This window comes from Panthera pardus, unplaced genomic scaffold (genome assembly GCF_024362965.1).
Source record: "Panthera pardus isolate Hobbes unplaced genomic scaffold, ASM2436296v1 HiC_scaffold_25, whole genome shotgun sequence".
NCBI classification, from domain to species: domain Eukaryota; kingdom Metazoa; phylum Chordata; class Mammalia; order Carnivora; family Felidae; genus Panthera; species Panthera pardus.
In genome coordinates, this window is record NW_026526821.1 from 42788448 (window position 1) to 42810272 (window position 21825).

At 43.0% G+C, this 21825-nt stretch overlaps 2 protein-coding genes across 8 annotated transcripts in view; one reads left to right on the forward strand and one right to left on the reverse strand.

The window, feature by feature from the left end:
- Positions 1-12804, reverse strand: part of BFSP1 (beaded filament structural protein 1) — a 71140-nt gene extending 58336 nt beyond the window's left edge. The window contains exons 1-3 of one of the 7 annotated variants that reach the window (XM_019462488.2): positions 12174-12556; positions 11562-11651; positions 11278-11476 (exon numbers count right to left, since the gene is read on the reverse strand). The gene's annotated coding sequence lies outside the window, so the exon portion shown is untranslated. Of the gene's footprint in view, positions 1-11277; positions 11477-11561; positions 11652-12173; positions 12641-12691 lie in introns of those variants that run through there. The other 6 variants (XM_019462487.2, XM_019462486.2, XM_019462489.2 and 3 more) reach the window with 6 other exon arrangements.
- A 24-nt stretch (positions 12805-12828) lies between these two features.
- The window catches only part of DSTN (destrin, actin depolymerizing factor), a 35640-nt gene continuing 26643 nt past the window's right edge, over positions 12829-21825 (forward strand). Inside the window, exon 1 of the mRNA XM_019462494.2 lies at positions 12829-13053. Coding sequence (XP_019318039.1) covers positions 13051-13053 — 3 coding nt within the window. The 5' untranslated portion in view covers positions 12829-13050. The remainder of the gene's footprint in view (positions 13054-21825) is intronic.

Genomic DNA, 21825 nt, shown 5'->3' on the forward strand with positions numbered 1-21825 from the left:
TTTTTCTTTTTTTTTTTTTTTTCTTTTTTTTTATTTTTTCAACGTTTTTTTATTTATTTTTGGGACAGAGAGAGACAGAGCATGAATGGGGGAGGGGCAGAGAGAGAGGGAGACACAGAATCGGAAACAGGCTCCAGGCTCCGAGCCATCAGCCCAGAGCCTGACGCGGGGCTCGAACTCACGGACCGCGAGATCGTGACCTGGCTGAAGTCGGACGCTTAACCGACTGCGCCACCCAGGCGCCCCAAGGCCTTTTTCTTTTTTAAAAAAAATAAGGAGAAGGTATTCTTAGACAATTTGTATAATTAAAATTTTTAATTCTTTTTTTAGAAGTTTTTTTAATGTTTATTTTTGAGAGAGAGAGAGAGAGACACAGAATCTGAAGCAGACTCCCGGCTCTGAGCTGTTGGCACAGAGCCCGACGTGAGGCTCAAACCCACAAACCGTGAGATCATGACCTGAGTCGAAGTAGGACACTTAACCAACTGAGCCACCCAGGCGCCCTTTTAATTCTTTTTAATTATTGGACAAAAAGGTGTTGGGCCGATGACCTTGGAACCCTTATTTTCTTTCTCTTTTCAGGGTTGTTTTTTTTTCCTAACAAACTTGCATTTTTTTTAATAACTAGGAAAAAAATGCAACAAAGCAATTTCCATTCTGTAATTATTTCTACTGCTCTTTGGCTCAACCACCAGAATGACCCAGGGCCCATCTCTGTCCTGGCTCAGGGCCCAGGGGGCTCCCTCTCTCTCGGTGCAGCAAGCAAGGTGATCTTGCCGAGCCCTCCCCACAACTGCTGCCTCTGTGGTTGCCAGCATCACCTTGACTACCTGCAGAGACACTCCTGCCACGGCCTCTCCAGTGGGGAAAGCTCCCTTCCCATTAGGTTGCAAGGCTTATTAATATAAGATGAGCAGAGAAGCAAAGGGAGGAAAAATACATAGGGCCATGGCTTTCCAGAGGGGAAGTCCCGTTTCCTCAGTATTGACACCAGGCCCCGTGGTTCATCTCCCTGATTAATCTGGCTCTCGCAGTTTCTCTCTCTGGAGAAACTTGAGATAAGTTTCTCAGCGGCTGGGGCAAAGGGCAGTCGGATGCAGTGTCTTGTTGCATACCCCTTCCCATTGCACTCGGGTTCCAGATCACGCCGGCCACCTTGTTACTCTCCTACCTCATGGTGGTTTCTACAAGAGCCTATGGAATGGCCTTCAGCGGTTTCTCTGCCGTCCAATGTCCTCTGCAATGTGCTCTAGGGTCTTGGCTCTGGGTGTCCACGGCTATCCCAGTATGGTCTCCTCTTCCCCAAGGGAGGTATGAATGCCTGTGACTGGTTTTAGGAGAGTTATCAGCATGGCCTGGCAGATTTACTAAAAACACCTTTTCATATTTGGTTCTTCCTCCTCCCAGGGCCCTGGCTTGGGACCCAATCTCTTTGGCTGCTCTATTTGAAGCATGGAATTATGGCCTAAGTCTTTTCTCATTTTATTTATTAATCCTCCTCACCATGTATTTATTGTGACTCCAGTCTTCTATAAAGTGTGTGTGTGTGTGTGTGTGTGTGTGTGTGTGTGTGTGTGTGTGTGTTGGGATAGCCGATTCTAAAGAACATTACAAGTAGGGGTGCCTGGGTGGCTTGGTTGGTTGGTTAAGCATCTGACTTTGGTTTCAGTTCAGGTCATGTTCTCATGGTTGTGAGATGGGGCCCCAAGTGGGGCTCTGAGCTGGGCACGGAGCCTGCTTAAGATTTTCTCTCTCCTCCTTCCTCTGCCTCTTCCCTGCTCTCTCAAATAAATAAATAAACTTAAAAAGAAAAATGGGGCACCTGGGTGGCTCAGTTGGTTAAGTGTCCGACTTCGGCTCAGGTCATGATCTTGCAGTTTGTGAGTTTGAGCCCTGCGTTGGACTCTGTGCTGACAGCTCAGAGCTTGGAGCCTGCTTCAGATTCTGTGTCTCCTCCTGTCTCTGCCCCTCCCATGCTCATGATCTGTCTGTCTCTCAATAATAAATAAATGTTAAAAAAATTTAAAAAATTTAAAAAAAAGAACATTACAAGTAATGCTGCTCTGTTAACAAACCTACAACAGTTATACAGGATAAACCTGCTCGCAAAAGGTAGATTCAAGCTACTCAGTACTAGGTTTGATAAGTTGTGACGCTAGCCTTTTCATTGGGTATGGATATTACTATTCACATTTTCTTTAGAAGATAAAACCAGCTGATGGGAAGGTAATGCTGACTTCGTTTTGTGAGAAATAAAACCTACTCAGGAGGAGCCATATTTAAGGCTCATAATTTATTTATTTATTTAATTTTTTAAATCTTTTACTTATTTTTGAGAGAAAGAGAGACACATGTGAGTAGGGGAGGAACAGAGAGGGAGACACAGAATTCGAAGCAGGCTCCAGGCTCTGAGCTGTCAGCACAGAGCCTGTCGCGGGGCTCGAACCCAAGAACCGTGAGATCATGACCTGAGCCCAAGTCGGACGCTCAACTGACTGAGCCACCCAGGCACTCCAAGGCTCATAATTTCTGAATTTTCTTTGAAACAAGTTGATAGTCTGGGTTGTTAACATCTATGCAGAATGACTAGCTTTGTGTATGCACAGAGATAGAGGGAGTTTTACTCAGGAAAGAAAATATTTATTTTCCTTTTTTTTTTTTCCTGAGGGGAAAATATTTCCTCCTTCACCCTCATTAATTTTTATGGTTGGTGAAGCATTTTCATTATATTAGCCAAAAGGAGGCTGGACTAAATAAAGTAGAAAACCAAAGGCATATGAAACGGTTTCCTGGCCAGGATGATACTGCAACCATCTTGGGAAAGTTTGTCCTCCAGAAAAACAAATGAAATTGTGGCTTGCCAAGCCACCTCATGGAATCCAGGCAATACTTTCTGCTTTTTTTCCTCTGAAAGCTTGGACACAGAGTCACAGTTTATTTGTTGAACACGTTCTTCTTGTTTCTTGTAACCATAGACTCTGGTCTAGTTGAGTGTTTCTTATGTCAGGCTATAGCTGAGCCAATATTTATCATTTAAGAAATTTCCATGAGTCATAAAATAAACCTGCGGTAGGCACTACCTTCTATGGGAGTTTCTTTCCTAGAGTTTTTAAGATAAAAGGGAAAACACGGAATCTGGAATCCAACACCCAGCATTTGTCAGACCACACAGATATTTTCTCCTATGGGGAGGATCCTCCTGAGATTTCAAAGCCATTCAAGGTGTGCTGCCTCCTGCCTGAACACCTTCTGGCCCGACGGCCCGGACCCCTCTCCAAATGGCCAGGCCAGGGCCAGAAAGGAAAGGAAGCTGTAGAGGTTTCAAGGGCGGAAGTGACTCACTGGCTCAAGGGGTGGGAGGAAAGGTTTTCCATTGGAGGGAGAATACAAATGAGCAAGTGATTCCTTCCACCTCCAATGTGGAACATCTTGCAAGGGGGCCTGAATTTACACCGACCAAAGGGGGGAAAAAATACTGTAAGATGTGATGTGTGGCCCTTAGTTACGTATAAGAGTGTGTTTCATTAGTGCTGCTTGCCCCTTTTGTGCCAATCAGCTTCTTTTCCCCAGATGGGGACCCGCTAGGAGTCCACAACCTGGACAGTTATAGCAACTTAGTGATTTTGCTGTAAAAACAGGCCTTGTATCAAGAGCACAAGGCCTAGAGTTTATAAATCAAAATTCAGAGGTCTGCTTTAGTATTACTAGGATACTCCACAAATTGCTAATATGGCCCTAGATACTCAAGACATTTTCTGTATTGTGCAGGCATTACACTTTAGAACCAAAGGGGTTAACCTAACACCTTCAGTTTGCAAGGATAAGGAGGTCCAGAGAAGTGTACCTCCTAAAAGGTCACACAGCCAGTCAAGACCAGAACTTGTGCCAATGGTATAAAACACCTTCTTGGGAGCCTGGTGATAGAAATACCGGAGTTGTAGTGATAAAGGCAAAAGTTATATGAAAAGACACTCCAATTTCACATCATGGCCATTGTCCCTCAGCTGTTTCTAGCAGAGCTGTCCTTGAATATGCTCCAAATTTCCTCACTGGGCAGAGCTGGGGTTCTTTGGCTGAAGCACCATTTCACATTCTGCCTCACACCCCCAGAAGGGAAAACTGGGTATAAATCATAACCATCCCCTCTTCCAAAGCAAGAAACAAAAGCAGCAAACAAAAATCCCTACATCTGTATCTTTCTAGGTACCTTGGTCCATGGAGTCTAATTTTTGGGTAAGAACATTAGGTGTTTTCTTCCCCCAATCATCAGCCTCTGAGTCAGCCCCCTAGCCATCTCTTCCATATTTGTATTCACCAACCTAAGCGAGAGGTCATGTCGGTAACAAATGCTCACTTCCTTCCTCTCCGGATGCCCCACTCAAGATTTGGTCACACCTCCCTGGTTTGATCTGCCCCATCAGTAGGATCCTGAGAATTCCCACTGGAACCTGGGCCAAGTTTATCTTGGCATCAATCTGTTTTCACTCATGATCTCCTTGTGGCAGGGCCCATGTATTCCTGGTAGCTAACATGGCCACAGCTGGCAACCAGTAGGACCCAGTAAACATGTCAAATCTAACTGAAAAGATTTCAAAGTAGCATCCTGTTGTGAATGTAAATAAGACAATTGCTTTGACCCCAAACACAAACTTTTTTCTTTTTTTTTTTAACTTACCTCCTCTTTTTCCTACAAGAAATTCAGGTGGTAATAATAGATAGGATGATGCAAATATCTTTTTAAAATGCCAGGCTGCTTGGACTCCTACTAATTGATGTATATTAGATTGAACCACAAAAATGTCCTACTTTTTGGGGGCACCTGGCTGGCTCAGTTAGTAGAGCATGTGACTCTTGATCTCAGGGTCATGAGTTCAAGCCCCACATTGGGTGTGCATCCTACTAAAAAGAAAAAAAAAAAAACTCCTGCTTTTGTAGGTCAAAGATAGTTGAATTTTGTCCGTTTCTTAGGTACAGCCTAATGTAATTGAAAATAATATAAATACAGTGCTTTATACAGGGGCAATAATTCAGTCCTTTCATTAATCCACCCTGATCTCTTTACCATCGTCTGCACGGTCCTACATCATCTGGTAATTATAATTACACTTTCAGTCTCATTTGGGTCCACCCACCCTGGCTCTCCAGGCTCCAGCCACACTGTCTTCCTTCTGTTTTTAGAACACGCTGACCTCAGCCCATCTGCCTGGGATGTTCCCCACTACCTTCACACAATTGAGTCCTTCTTGGCATTTAAGCCTCAGCTTAAATCCTGTTTCTTTGGATCAGACTTCTCTGAGCATTGATTTAAGCGTGCCCTTCCCGCCCCCAGTTACCCTCTGTCAAATCACCCAGTTTTATGGTCACTGAAGTACTTCTTTGATTGGTTGTTCATTGTTTGCCTGAAGCTGACTAGGATTTAAGCTTCAGGACTGCGCAGGAGCCTTGTCTGTCTTATTCATGGCTCTGAAGAGCTGGCGCATCATAGGCCCAAAACATAAATGTGGAAATGATGGATTCAAGAATTAACTTTTAAAATGTAGCAGAACTAAAGTATTTCCAAGTATTTTCTTCCCTAGTTTGCTGATTTCACCATTCTGGGATTCCTGTATACAGATAGATACTCGTCCTTTTCCTCTATTTTCCAGGTCTCTGAAATTCTTCTCTTGTTCTTTGCATCTTCTTTATCCTTTCTTGGTGCATTCTGAGACAGTGAATTACTTGACCTCATCTTCTGACTCACATCTTTGTTGTTTACATATATCCATCCATAGTCCAGCCCCTCTATTGAATCTTCCAGTTCAAGAATATTCCTAACGTCTGCATTTTTTTCCATAACTGCTTGTTCTTGCTTTTGGTCTCCCAGTATCTTTCCTTATCTGAGAATACTTACTATGCTCATTTTAATTTCTTGCCCTATTTCTTCTTTTGCTTGAAATTGTTCAGTTTGTTGCCTTTTTCTTTCATAATGCTAGGATTCCTCCTCCATCTCATTAACTTTACCTATGGACTCATACATATGTCCTTAGGGTTTTCATCTGGCTGGGTTTGTATAGAATACCTGGGGCAGGGGTTGAGGACGGGTACCACTCCTGGAGAGTCTGGGGGAAGATGGGTAGAGATGCACCAAGCTGGGGAACCTCTGAGGTTGCAAACTGGGCGCCCCCCCCCCCCAACCTCAACCAGGAGGCCCCGCCCTTCCAGATGACTTCCGAGTATACTCTCTCCTTAGCAGGATAGAACTATTTAGTCCCCAGAGGCAGGGGAGGTAAAAGGGGGTGAGGGAAATTTCCAAGCTTGGACAACCCGTTTGCAAGTGTTGGTGTCATCTCCATACCCCCATAGGGCTCTAGTGCTGCCTTGACATTACCCAGCAGCCTTGGCAGTGGGCACTTCACTGGTAATGAGGGTTTCTAGCTCTCTGGTAGTCAGGAGAGAGGCAGAGGTCTGCAGAAAATAACGGGGTGGGGGAAAAATGGGTCCCAACTGGAAAGCTCACCACTACCAGTCTGTTACTGCCTGTCAGGTCTTCCTTTCCCTTCATCTCCCAACCTTCCTCCTGTCCTTACCCATGTAAAACTGCCTCCCTATTTTTTCTGAAAGTACACACTTTGAGCTTTTAAGAGATGCCTTCTTATTTTTATAATTTGCTGAGATTTTCTATTTACTTCATTCCTACCCTTCATGATTTATTTTATTTTATTTTATTTATTTATTTTATTTATTTATTTTTGGGACAGAGAGAGACAGAGCATGAACGGGGGAGGGGCAGAGAGAGAAGGAGACACAGAATCGGAAGCAGGCTCCAGGCTCCGAGCCATCAGCCCAGAGCCTGACGCGGGGCTCGAACTCACAGACCGCGAGATCGTGAGATCGTGACCTGGCTGAAGTCGGTCGCTTAACCGACTGCGCCACCCAGGCGCCCCTCATGATTTATTTTAACTTGTGGTCACATTCAACCCCTGAGCTTCTTTATATTCTGGAGAGTTTGAAGTCATTTTGTCTATCCTTAAATCAAATACCGGATTCCAGATGCCTTTATTTGTCCCTTTCTGAATCCTTTGTGGCTTTTTCTTTCTTCAGAAGTATAGCAACCCAATCAGAACTGTAGAGTGCACCATTACTTCTGGAAAATGGGAAGACAGTAAGGATAGATCCCGAAGATACACTGCTGAATGAGTGAGCCAACAAAAACAAGCTGCAGTCCTACATGCATTTCGGAGGCCATCTGTGTTTTTCTAAATGCTCTGTATTGTAAGGGTCTGGAAAGAGTCATGCTGCACTCATAACCAGGGTGATAGCAACCCAGTGGAGGAGGAACTGTAGGACTGTTCAGTCACCCCTACCTCAGGTTTCCTTTTTAGAATTTCCCCCCAAACCTTTCCTGAAATATGTAGTTTAAGGGATGGGCTCCAGGACAGTCCACGAGCTCCCTGAAAATGTAAGCCAACCTTTGTGAGTAGGAGCAAGTATTTATTTTTCTGGAGAAAGGGTCTATACTTTTCACCAGAACTTGGAACAGAAGACCCAAGAGGGGGAATAACCATTGGTCAGGAGTGTTGTGCCACTTTCCACTCCAATTTCTCATGGTTTCATTCAAGTAGTACGCCAGTAACTGAAAAACACGTATCGGTATTGTTTATAAGGTTATAAAATGTTGTTATAAAAAAAAGCATGTAACTTTTACTTTACCATGAAGACTAACACAGAAATCAAGTGTTACCATGTAGTACTGTGCTGTTCCCATGAATATACTTAAATATATTTAGTTCTTTCCTAAAATAGATGTCTAGGCCCTTGGGGCAGTTGATCCAAGAGGACCCGGCTACAATAAAGGAATGTCCAGAATGTATTTTCTACAGCTTCCATTTGCTTCATTTTGTATAACCCCCCTCTGTAGTGTTAAGGAAGCAATAAGAGGTAGCTCAGGTCTTTTGTTCAGCACCACTGATGTGTCACGTGGCCTGACAGTAAAGGTCATGGGCTTGGGAGAAGATCACTAATTCCTCTGGATTCCTAAGGAACATTTCTTCACCTTACCTCACCTGTAGAATGGAGTAATAGTATCTAGCCATGGTAGTTACTGCTGGTTATCTCCCAGTACCCTCTTTCTCCTCCTGTCTAGGTACAGGAATCCCAATTTCTTAGCTGAACACATTGCTGCTCAGAGAACAGACCACATTTCCCAGTGCCCCTGGCAGCCATACACTACATTCTGGTCAATGAGATAAAAGTAGAAGCCCTGCCTGGTACTTCTGGGAAGCTTCTTTAAAAGGAAAGGGGCAGGGGCGCCTGGGTGGCTCAGTCGGTTAAGCGTCCGACTTCGGCTCAGGTCACGATCTCGCGGTTTGTGAGTTCGAGCCCCGCGTCGGGCTCTGTGCTGACTGCTCAGAGCCTGGAGCCTGTTTCAGATTCTGTGTCTCCCTCTCTCTCTGACCCTCCCCCATTCATGCTCTGTCTCTCTCTGTCTCAAAAATAAATAAACGTTTAAAAAAAAAAAAAAATTGAAAGGAAAGGGGCAGACTTCAGGTTTCCCTGGTCTGCCTGTAAAGTGTTTGGAAGTTGCTACTCTGTCCTAACAATAAATAAAAAGCTGAACAGACAACTCTTCTTGGATCCATAGGAGAGAAGAATACACAGGGCAGACTGCTGTGCCCAAACTGTAGATAAGACAGGCAAATACAGGGAGTTATGGCTTCCTAAAGCAGAGACTCAAGTAGAAACCACCCTGGGAATCAGTGCGGGGTAAGAAAACCTGAGCTGTAACTGACAAATTGCTGGAGGCTCAATGTGGACAAGTCTGACAGAAACTCTGGGGAGACTCAGTCACAGGGGACCCCCCACCCCCCAACATCTGTTTCACCTCCTGCAGCTCTACCAGGTTCCCACAGTAAATGACAAAGAAAAATCCCCTACTGAAGGCAGGAGGGGAAAAGGAACCATCTTGAAATACACCAGATGCCTCAGTCCTAACAAGGCCTGCTCTGAGGGGAAACTAGTTACCAGAACCTCCTGATCTAGGGAAAGAAGACCCTCACCTCCAGCCTACTCCAGCTATGCTGTCCCACTGAAGGGCAGAGATTGGGGAGGGAAGGACGGCGGCGGGGCGGGGGGTGGGGGGTGTGCGGCCTGTTTCAGAGAAACACTTGTGAAGTTCACAGTCGAGAGGCAGATTCAGTAAAAATGAGACCAAATCACAGGACTATAGAATGGTCTTCCCCTCACCCCAACCTCACCACATCACTAAAGGCCTACTTACTGCTGTTCCTTTCACCCAGTGCATCATGTCCAGTTATCAAGAAAAAATTGGAAAGCATACTAAAAGACAAAATAAGACCCACAGAAATGAAGAACGCCTTTGATGTGCTTATTAGTAGATCGGGCACGGAGGAGAAAGGAATCTCTGAACTAGAGGATATGTCAACAGAAACCTCAAAAGCAAAAAGCAAAGACAATGAAGACTGAAAAAAACCCAGACTACCCAACGAATGTAGGACAACTACAAAAGGTGTAACATACACGAAATGGTAATACTAGAAGAAAGGAACAGAAGAAATATTTGAAACTATTACTGATAATTTAACCAAATTATTGTCAGATACCAAACCACAGACCCAGAAAACTCAAAGAACACCAAGAGGGATAAACGCAGAACAGAACAAAACACTACACCTAGGTCTATCATTTTCAAATTATAGAAAATCGAGGATTAAAAAAAAAATTCTAAAAGAAGAGGGAAAAAACATCTTACCTAGAGAAGAACAAAGAATTAGTGGGAACAAAAGGGAACAAAAGAATTAGTTCCCTCCTCTTTTCTTCAGAGGAGGGAACTATAGGAGAGACTATAGAATGGACAGTTGGGGGTGCCCAAGGGGAGAGAGAACAGGTGAATTTGTAGGGATGCAGGGTAGAAACTAGTTTTCCTATACTGTTTACGACAGGGTTGTGTCCACCTGCAAATAAACAAAACTTTTTCCAGTGTATTAACATACATCTCTAAGCTCTTCGTTAATGTATACTTTATTCTTCCTGCCATATTATTGCTTTTAAATGAAAATGCTTATATGTATATGCTCAGATTAAGTATGAAAAATGTTTTCTAATTTTGCAATGGAATACATCCGTATTTCAGGAGGGGCTTTATGTCAAAATGTTTTCCTCTGTGGTATGAGGAAGAATAGAAAGACCCAGAAAATCTATGTGTAAAGGCAGAGGTTAAAGTTTAAGGGACTCTTAAAAATGGGGGCTCATCTTAGGTTATAATGAACCAACATAGAAGTTTGCCTGATGAATTGTAAAACATTTTTAGATATTGGTTCACATACTGAACAAATGTGTATTCAACACCTATTAGAGATCAGGGATGATGCCAATCCATATAAGGTACATCCTAAACAGTCCCTGTCCTCAAAGAACTCAGTCTAAACTGGTGGTGGTGGCAAATTTATATAAACAATGACAGGTCTACAGTAACAAACATTAGGGAAAAACCATAAGACCTCACTACTCAAAGTATGGGTTGAGGACCAGAAGCATCTGAATCACCTGGGGGCATCTGAGACCTCACCCCCTAAACCCCTGAATTTGCATTTTAATAAGATCCTCAGGTGATCTGGATGCTTATTAATGATTTGAGAAGTGATGAAATGTGGGATTAAAGAACAAACCACTAATGATCCCTGGGGAAGTGGTCAGAGGTTTTCAGGATGGAAGGGTAATAGAAACATTCCAGTCTGAGAAACTAACAGGTCAATAATTATGGCAGTTAGAGTTAAGGAAGGTTCTAGAATGAGAAGTTCAGTCTGGAAGGAAATTGGGCACTCTGGAAGATATGGGAGGCAGGGCAGAAAAGGTAGGCTGAGAGGCCAGAGGCAGAAGGAAGGGCCAGAATGACCTGCTGAGGAAGTCTTGGAAAATTTTAAGCAGGAAAGTGACAAGATCAGATTCTTATGTTTGGATAGAACACTAGTGGCAGGGTGGAGGATGAAATGCAGAAGAGAAGCTAGAGGAGGCAGGCTTGTATCCTTAAATGAGCATGATTCTATTTGGGACTAGACTGAACGTCTTTGAAGTTTTTTTTTTTTGGTTTTTGTATTTTTTTTTTTTTTTTTAGAGTTCATTTATTTATTTTGAGAGAGAGAGAACACAAGCAGGGGAGAGGGGGAGAGGGGGGAGAGGGGGAGAGGGAGAGAGGGAGAGGGAGGGAGGGAGGGAGGGAGGGAGAGAGAGAGAGAGAGAGAGAGAGAGTCCCAAGCAGACTCTGCAAGAGTTCGAACTCACAAACCGTGAGATCATGATCTGCCCTGAAACCCAGAGCTTGGCTGACTCAGCCATCCAGCAGGAGTTCCTCTTTGAAGACTTTACAGGTGGAGGGGCCGCTGAGTCCCAGGCAGAGAAACAAAGGGTTCCAGCTGCAGTGTGATACAGGTGGGTTCGTTCTTCTCAAAGCGTGGTGCCCAACCAGCCGCATTAGCATCACCTGGAAATTGTGAGAAATGCAAATTATTGCGTCTTCACTCGGATACAGTCTCAGAAACTCTGGGGACGGGAAACACAAATCTGACCTTAACAAGTTCTGTTTCAAGTTGAGGCCACTGCTCTGGCCTGCAAAATCTTATATCAGGTGGTAAAGGCTTAGAATTGTCCCAACTTTGCTGGAAAAGAAAAGAAGAACAACAAAAAACAGGACGAGGTAATGAGAAATAAGTTTCTACGTTGAGTGGGCAGAACAAAAGCCACACAACAGTCTAGATTTCATACAGTGACCAGAAAAAACAAAAAACAACAAAAAAGTCTTGTCCCAAAGCCTCACATTTGGAGAATTAAAATAATTTTGGTAGAGGCCGTGATGTTCTCGGTAGGCTAAATTAAGTAAAACTTAAAGTAATCATCCCAGTTGTAAATTCTTTCTGCTCCCTTTACTCTCCACAAAAACACCCTCAGGAAAAACACTGGGATTCCTTCAGGCTCTCTCAAAATTGTGTTTGTGATGTAACCACCCATTAAAAAAAAAAAACCCAACCCCAAATTAAAAGCCCCCAAAACAGAGCGGCGGGGCTGGCGCCATAGTCCCAGTAAACTCTGCCGTTTCCCAGCCACACCCCTGCGGACCGCCGGGCCTCCTTCCCCGGGCAGTTCCCAAAGATAAACAAATCACTCCTTGTTTTTTTCCAGACCTGAAATTAGCGGTGACTCACAGAGCACTCTGAATGGCCACAGTCGCCTCGGGAAGAGGGAAGAATGTGCAGATTTTTCCCTCACGCGAGGGCCCGACGGTGCCGGGCTGGGCCAATCAGGGGAGGACGGCGGGAATCGCACCAAAGTAGGTAAAAAAATGCGGGACGCGTTTTCGGCGCCGCAGCCCGCTCCTCGGCTCCCCCGGGTCCTCCCTCTGGACTGCTGCTCGGGGAAAGCCGCCCACCGTCGTTCTCCCCAGTCCCCAGTCAACCTCGCTCTACCTCGCCCTCCCTCCTGCCTCGTCTCTCCTCCCTCCTCCTCCTTCCGCGTCCTCCCAGGCCCCGCCTCCAGCGGCGGCGCACACCTGGCCAGGTGGATATTTCCATGTTAGGGCAACAGCAGCGCAGTGGGCGGGGCGCCACGTGACCCTTCCCCCTCCCCACCCCCTCGCCGGCAGAGCTGGGGATAGGGCCCCCTGCCCCGTTTGATCCTTTGCCCTCCCCTCGCCCGCAGGTACCAGCCCGAGCCGGGCCACCTCGTCGCTAGTAGATGAGGAAGGCCCCACCCCACGCAGCCGAGCTGGTGAGAGCAGGACCTAGTCCCCCAGCCTCCGGAAGGTGAGGCGCAATCCTCAGCCCGCCCTCTGGGCGGGGCGCTGCCTGGCTAGCCGGTTGCACAGCAACGACGGGCCGCGCTTGGCGTGCGCAGCCGCGTTTGGGCCCGAGGCGCGCGCTCGCGCACCCACCCCCTGGTAGGCTCGCGCCTAGCGTAGGCTGCTCGCTGGGTTGCTCCTTCCTTCTGCGGCGAGGAGGACAGTACGCAGACTCGGCGCCGACCGGCTACCCTTCTAGCGTTTCTGCGACCGCCGCGGCGAAGATGGTGAGTGGGAGGGAGCCCGAGGCGTGGGCTGACGGGGCCGGGGCGCTGGGGCACCGCGGGGGTCGGGGCGGAGGGGCGACAGGCGCGCCCACGCCCGGGGAAGGACGCGGGGCCTTGCTGCAATCCCCAGGCGAGGGAGGGTCTCCGGGCTTCGCCGCCCGCGGACCCGCCGGGACTCCCGCGCCTGGGGGCGCCTCGGGGCGGCTCCTGGCCGCTGCGTCGGTCGCTGCTGCTGCGAGGCCGCCGCCGGCAGCTTCGTCCCCGCGGTTCCTGCGGCCCCGGACTGGGGACGACCTGCCAGGGTCGAGCAGCGCCACCCCCTCGCTGAAATCGACCGGGAGTCCGCCTTCCCGGGGTGGGGGGCGTCGGAATCCGGCCTGGGCCTTGTTGGCGCAGGTTTCCCCAAAGCCGGGCACCGAGGTGGTCAGTGACTCGTGCGAGTTTCGGCCCCTGAGGTCTGTCCATCTCATTAAAGAAAATAAGGCCTTTATTGAACAACCCTAGAGGGCGGAATGATTATCACGAGTATGACCCTGGTATGATTAAGAACAGGGTGGCCTCGCAGCCGCTTTGTTTGTCGTATCTGGCAATCAGCTTCCAGCAGCACTCTTGTAGTGCTTGTCGAGCTTGGCAGTGGCTCTTTTAACCCTTCCCTACCTAGTCTCTCCCTGCATGGTTAGAAATTTTCTTTTTACCTGTGAACAGTTTGTCTCTGCCAGAACCTAACGTGTGAGGAGTGATAGTGCTGGGATGCTAATAAAAGCGAATGAAAAAGGTTTTTAAAAGCCCATCAGATTATCCTGTCACTAAAAAGTGAACATGCCCCTTATATTCTAGGTGATGGACAGACACTTGGCTTAATTTACATATTTCCCTCTATAAACTGTCTCTAGTTTGCAGTACAACAGTATTCTTAATTGGACGATCGAGTAGAACATTTTGTCATTTTCTTTAGTCTGCACTGGCTGTTACCATTTTTGGTCAATGATTTGCAGGCAAAGGCTTACCAGACTTTGCTAGAAATATTACACTGTTATTGCATCTGTCTGCCTGGGAGCAGTTGGTACCAGTTTACTGCATACAGAATGTTTTTTGCTGAATAACAATTTTGCTGAATAACTTAATTTTTACTTAAGGTAGTGCAAGGAAGAAAAAGATTAACTAGTAGTTTCTTGATGAGTAAGGAGATGTAGGAATTTGATATTGTTCAGTTTTCAGTTCTTCTTTGGTTTAAATCTGTAAGCTTAGAGAGGAGAAGCACCTTAAGACTTTTTTAAACCTCTATAAGATTATAAATGTATATACTACTTTATACTAAAAGACTTTAAGGGTTTTGAATTATAAAATTAAGACCATCCACTCTGATAAAAGTTCTTTGAAGTGGGTTGGAGCCTGCTTTAAGTTATGATTTGACATTCTTTTTTGAGTTTCTTTAATACAAATTTTATTTTCTATTTGAAAACAGGACCAAGTGTTTTAGCTTTAAGTTTTAGTTCAAGCCTTCCATATTTCTATGCATTAAAATATTTTGTTTACTGGTTCTTGGGGGAGGAGGAGGAAGAAAAATTAACCAAGATGAGTGGATTCCAGATACGTTTCAAACTTGTTGGCCTTAGGGAGATCAAGACGACCTTACAAGCTCTTGTTTGGATGCTTGCAAATAGGATTCAGAAAATACAGACTGACCTTTTGTAAAGATTACTCTTGTATTTAGCCTTATAAGCACAGAGCATATTGTGAAGATTGGAAGTTCTTGTATTATCCCAGATTTTAGCACTCTGCCTCTATATTTGAAACTGAGGTTCCAAGTTTCTAAGGTTTTTTGGTTTGTTAAGATTAAATTTTAGCTGTTGATGGGTTTGTTCTGCATTAACAAAATCACTTCCTGGTACTCAAGCCTTCTGGAAGCACTTGGGAATAAAAGCAATTTGAAACCAACTCAAAAGATCACCTTGGGCACTTTAAGATGAGATTTCATGTTTTCAGAATCTCAGTTTACAGTGCCAAAAAAAAAAAAAAAAAAAAAGCCTATCCTCCACAGGAACCACACAAAACTTTGATGTGTGTACTTGGTGTGCCACCTTCCTCTTGGAAAGCTTATTTACTTGTCTACCGTCAAGTTCCTAGGGTTATCTGCTTAGTAGTTCTATCTGTTGGGTGTGGATCGAGATCTTACATGTTGACTTGCCTAGTGCCTCTTGTAACCAATGGTGTATGACATTTATAGCATAGCTGTATAGCTTTCTGGGAAGTAGGAGTGTAGTCTTGCCCCAGAAACAATAAAAGTCTACATGATAATCTAACCTTGCCCTAGTCAGAGCTCTGCTATAACAAGCTGAGCTAATTGGCTCAGAATACATTACAAATGTATCCTGCAACTTGATGATTACTAAAAACACTTTTACTTACAGCAGCCTGTACATTACATTACAGCAGTGTAATGAAATAGGTTGGGGATGTGTTCGTGTGCCTATTTAACATGAAAAAACAGACTGTAAAGCGTTTACTTGTGACCTTCTTTGACTCCACATCAAGGTTTAACATAATTTACAAATTAATTTTGAAACATTTTAAGCAGAAAGTACACATAATAACCGGTCTCTTTGTACAAAAAAGAAAAGATTAACTTTTTGCCACATTTCAGGTTTCTGTGTTACCATTACAGTTAAATATTTTCTTCCTCAACCCATTCTCTTCCTTCCCCAGAGGTAACCACTCCTGTGTCAAAGACATAATGTGCTGGCCAATTAAGGAGATGATTTTTTCAGGCTTTTGCAATTAGGAGACCGTTAATTAATGAGGAATGTCTCAAAAAAAAGGACAAGGACCTGGGACAGGTAAAACAGAGTCTTGAGGAACCATGAGGACAGGTCTTAATCTCAGCAAGCAATGGCAGGATCTTTATTTTACCAGCTTCCCCAAACACAAAATGATGGGGGTGGATTTCTTAACCTGCTCTGCTTTCCAGGAGCACAGGGCTCAGGTAAAGTTTAACATAGTCAGCTGAAATTAGTATATTTCTTTCTCCTTGATATTTCCATACTTTTAGCTATACATATGTGCATCTGTAGTAATATATATCATTTTGATGTATTTTTAAATTTCATGTAAGTGCTATGGTTTAGGTATCCTTTTGCAACTTAAAAAAAAATTAAACTTGGTGAGTTTTTGGGGAGGGGGTTGATTTTTGGTTTTAGCTGTAGCTGTGGTTCTTTATATTAACTGTTGAATAGTTTCCGTTTTTATGATTGTATACGTTTATTCATTTCCCTATTAATGAACATTTCCTCAAGTTTCCATTCTTTTATCTCTTTTTGTCTACTTAAACAGTTTTGCAGCAGACGGTTTCCATGTTTTATGTTACTTCTGTAGCCCCAGTGAGTGTGTTCTCAGTATAGATCTAGAAGTGGAAGTCCTGGATTAGAGGGTATGCGTATGCCTTTTTTGTTCTACTACAGGTGGTTCTAGTTTGCATCCCATTGGCTACATTTGTCTGTTTTCTCCATTTCTTTTCACCACTTGGTGTTATGACACTTAAAACCTTTGCCAGTCTGATGGGTGTGAAATGACTTCTTACTCTTTTAGCCTGCATTTCTCTGATTAGTAGTAAAATATCTTTGTTTGTTGCAGCCAGTGTTTTTACATGCATGCCCTTCTGGTGAACCTGACGTTATGTAAATACTCATCACATCTTCGTCTAGGCTTATTTGTGGAGCCTAGCATTAAATCTAGCATTAAAAGAAAATACACAAGGGTCCCCTAGGTGGCTCAGTCAGTTAGGCATCTGACTCTTGATTTCGGCTCAGGTCATGATCTCATCGTTTGTGGGTTTGAGCCCTGTGTTGGGCTCTGCGCTGAGAGCACAGAGCCTGCTTGGGATTCTCTCTGTCCCTTGCTCTCTGCCCCTCCCCCGCTTGCATACTCTCTCAAAAATAAACGTTTAAGGAAAAAAAATCTACAAGAACATGATTGTCAATGTCAGAACTACATATTGAAGACTAATATCCTTCTATGGCACCTACGTTTCTTTGCATGCCTCTGTAGCTGCTAAGTAACAGAATAAAGACCCTTAATTCTAGTCACCTGCCATTGTCAGGCCCTGGTAGTGGTAGAATGCAAAGTGATTCAGGGTAGAGTTCCATCTTTGCCAGCGGCCCTGGTGATTAACATCCTCTGCTTTATACTTATCTCTTTCTTTTTCTTGGGTAATTCATCCAGCCAAAATGTTAAAGCCAAACAAGCGCTAGGGATATATGGGAAAACTCTGCTTGCCACTCAATGTTGCTGTGCACTCAAAATGTCCCTAAAAATAGTCTATTAAAGAAGCAAAACAAAACAAATAATTGATTGTATTTCACCAATAGAATTGGTTTAAATCAAGAGGTGTTTAACTTCCCATCCAGAAAGACTCCAAACATTATCATTTTTATGTTAATGTAACTTTAGTTTCTTTTAGTAATAACTAAGATATTTGAGATGAACAGCACAGGTGAAATTAGAAAAAACTCTTGAAATTAAAAAAACTGGATTTAACACGTATGTGTCGCTTTTTTCTACACAGCAAGGCTCTGGCCTCTGAGTAGTTAGGCCTAGTCTGTTTTTTGTTGTACTGCTTGGGATTTGCATATCTAAACCAGAGAGACTAATAAATAGAAGATTGTTATTTAAGTATTTTGAGCTTCCTTCTCTTGTAGCATAATATTCTCTCTACATTGTCTGTGAAAGATGTACTCAAAGATTTACATCTAACGCTTCAGAAATATTTTAATCACAGTTTTTCTTCCCCGCCTCCTTGATGTTGGAAGTGAGTTTTCACTTGGAATTGTGCTGGTGTTAATTTTTCTTGAAAGTTTACATTGGGAGAAGTATAGCAAAATAAACATCAGATTGGTTCATCTCACTAATACTTTGACAGACTTGTTACTTATTTCATCTTGGAGTCTTCTGTACAAGGATCCCCCATAGAGTTGAGTAGTTTTTAGTCTAGAGTGATTTGTAACTCTAAAAGTCTTCTAGTAGCTGATACTGTAATGCTTACGTATTGTTAACCCTATTCTGTGATTTGCTTTGGAATGTTAAAATTGAATCAGTTTTTGTGTAGATCTTTAAAAGGTGATTGATTTAAGTAAAAATGTGATTCAGAGCACCTGGGTGGCTCGGTCACTTAAGCATCCGACTTCAGCTCAGGTCATGATCTCACAGTTCATGGGTTCGAGTCCCGTGTTGGGCTCTGTGCTCACTGCTCAGATCTTGGAGCCTGCTTCAGCTTCTGTGTCTCCCTCTGTCTCTGTCCCTCCCCCACTTATGCTCTGTCTCTCTCTCAAAAATGAAGAAATATTAAAAAAAATTTTTTTAAACATGTTTAAAGTTCAGGTTAAAAATTTTTTTAAATGTTTATTTTTGAGAGAGAGTGGGTGAGCGCAAGCAGGGGAGGGGAAGAGAGAGAGGGAGGGAGACAGAATGTGAAGCAGGCTCCAGGCTCTGAGCTGTCAGCACAGAGCCTGATGGGGGGGCTTGAACTCACCATGAGATCATGACCTGAACCAGTCAGTCGCTCAACTGACTGAGCTACCCAGGCGCCCCTAAAATTCAGGTTTTAATATGTAGTTGGAATATGAAAAAGCAGAGAAAAAGCTGAGATTTTGGCTTTTTGTTAACATGAGGGAGGTGTGTCAAAGAACTCTTGTTCTGTTGCAACAGGGCATAGGATGAGCACTTCAAAGACAAACTTCAGTGCATACTATAGCAGGAACCCCATATTTGAAACTAATTTGTGTGTGTTTTTGGATTACATCAAAGGAAGACTATTTACTCTTTTCAACATTTTTGTTGAAAAATGCATATTGGCATGCTTTCAGAAAACTGCCAACCTGTAAATGTAATTAGCGTTTATTTTTAAATGGTTTCATGGGCATTTTTGACGGTGGTGAAATTTTCATATAGTGCTAGAGCTAAAACTAAAGTGCAGGCAAATACAGGTAAGATTCCTTCAGTTTGTTAGGAAGCAATCTGTTAAGTCAGTTTTTGAAGCTCTGGAACTCTGAGGAATCCTCAAATCATTGAAAACTTGTTTTAAGAATGTTGTAAGTAATCTTTAGACCAGGGTTTTTGAATAGAAATAAAATGCAAGTTAATGTATACTTTTAAATATTCTACTAGCCCTATTAAAAACATACAAAAAAGAATGAAATTTATTTAACCCAATATGTCATATCAACATTTAATCAATATAAGAAATGAGACATTTCACATTATTTTTTCATACAAATTATTTGAAATCCAGCATATATTTTACACATATAGCACATTTTAATTCAAATACTCAGTTTTCACTGGAAGCATTTGATCTGTATTTAGATATAAATTTTACAGTTGAAAAAGTAGATTCACATACCTAAGTTGTTCAATGCATGCTTATAAGTTTTCTAGTATAATGGTATTGGTAATCAGTTTAAAATTTTAGTTAATTAAAATAAAATATCATTTAAACATGCAGCTCCTCAGTCATACCAGTCACGTTTAACAGACTCACTAAACCACAAGTGGGTAGTGGCTAACTTAATGGACAAACCTCAGACTTTGTGGATTAGCCTATTTAATTTGTAAAGGGAAGTTAATATGGGTATCAATACTATGTTACTTCTTTGCATTTCTGTACATGTCTAAGAAGCAGGGCTAAGATAGCATGTGAATTTCTTTTATGGCACTTAAGATGTTTTGTAGAACTAGACTGTTGATCTCCTTAAGAAAAGGTTTTTTCAGTATCAAGATGCCTTTCTCATAGTAGGCCCACAACAGATGGTCCTGAATGAACATGAGTTAGTGAGAGGGCATTTGTAATTATGACAGGGACAGGTTCCCATGGATATGGATTCTTTTTTATACTTTCTATTCCCACATACTTTTTTTTTTAATTCAATGGAAATTAAGGTTTTTATTTAAAAATTTTTTTAAGTTTATTTTTGAGAGAGAGACACACACACACACACACACACACACACACACACACACACACACACAGCATGAGCGGGGTAGGGACAGAGAGAAAAGGAGACACAGAATCTGAAGCAGGCTCCAGGCTCTGAGCTGTCAGCACAGACCCCGACATGGGGCTCGAACTGCCAAACCGTGAAATCATGACCTGAGCCGAAGTCAGAGGCTTAACTGAGCCACCCAGGCACCCCTGGAAATTAAGTTTTAAGTACTAAACTAATTGAATAGTACCTCCCCTTTGTATACTGCATTACAATTTGAGTCTTACAGTGAAAATCCTTTGAGATAAGGCAAGTATTATTAGAGTAGTACCTTTAAAATAATTCTTTTTTTTTTTTAATTTTTTTTTTTTAACGTTTATTTATTTTTGAGACAGGGAGAGACAGAGCATGAACAGGGGAGGGTCAGAGAGAGGGAGACACAGAATCTGAAACAGGCTCCAGGCTCTGAGCTGTCAGCACAGAGCCCGACGCGGGGCTCGAACTCACGGACCGCGAGATCATGACCTGAGCCAAAGTCGGCCGCTTAACTGACTGAGCCACCCAGGCACCCCTAAAATAATTCTTGCATACAGAAATTCCTCAATAAATGCCAGCTCCCTTTCTTCCCTTGAAAATGAAACAATAATGGTATTTGATGCTCATTGAGGCATCCTGAACCATAGAAAAGCACTTGAAAGCCTAACAAATGAAAGAACAAGAAATAATGTCTTTAAAAATTTATAAGTATTTAATATGTGACAGGCATTGTGTTATACTTTCTCTCAGTTTTTATAGTAACCTAGTGAGGTAGGTATTGTTATCATTTCTGTTAAACTATACTGAGAAGCAGTTAAGAAGAGCATGGGCTTGGAGTGGGACTACCTAGGGTTTTTGAATCTTGGCTCTGCCACCTACTATCTGTGACCTTAGGTAAGTTACTGATTATGCTATGCCTCGATTTCGTTATTTCTCCAAATGGAAGTACCTACCATCACAGCATTTGGGTGATGCATATAAGTAATTTAAAAGCAGTGCCTGGTATATAGTAAAGTGCTTATCAGTGTTGGATGAAATGACATTAAACAACGTTAGATCCTCATTATTACTTAAAAATATTTTTTTTAATGTTTTATTTATTTTTGAGAGAGAGAGAGAGCGAGAGAGAGAGAGAGAGCGCGTGCGCGCGCGCATGAGCAGGGGAGGGGCAGAGAGAGGGAGACAGAATCCACAAAGCAGGCTCCAGGCTCTGAGCTGTCAGCATAGAGTCTGACACAGGGCTCGAACCTGTGAACCATGAGATCATGACATGAGCCAAAGTCGGACGCTCAACTGACTGAGCCACCCAGGCACCCCTAGATCCTAATTAGATTAACAGTCTTTTTTTCTTTATATTCTGATTATACCATCACATGCTTCAGCAATTGTAGATACAATGAAAAGGGTGGAAGGGAATGCATTAGAACATGTTTCCAATTGTTTTATTAGTTTTAAAACTAATTTTGTTTAAATTATATATGATCAACTTTATTTTATGGTCTACTTTTAAATTTTATTTTTCAGGTAACTTGACTTTAGAAATTGAAGTATAGTTAACATACAATTTATGTTATTTTCACATGTATAATAACATAATGATGTGACAGTTACCTGCATTAGGAAATATTCACTGTAAGTGGTTATTGTCTGTCCTACAAAGCTATTGACTATATTCCCTATGCTGTACTTTACATCTCTGTGACTAATTTTTTTTTTTAATTTTATAACTGGAAGTTTGTGCCTCTTAATCACCTTCCCTTAT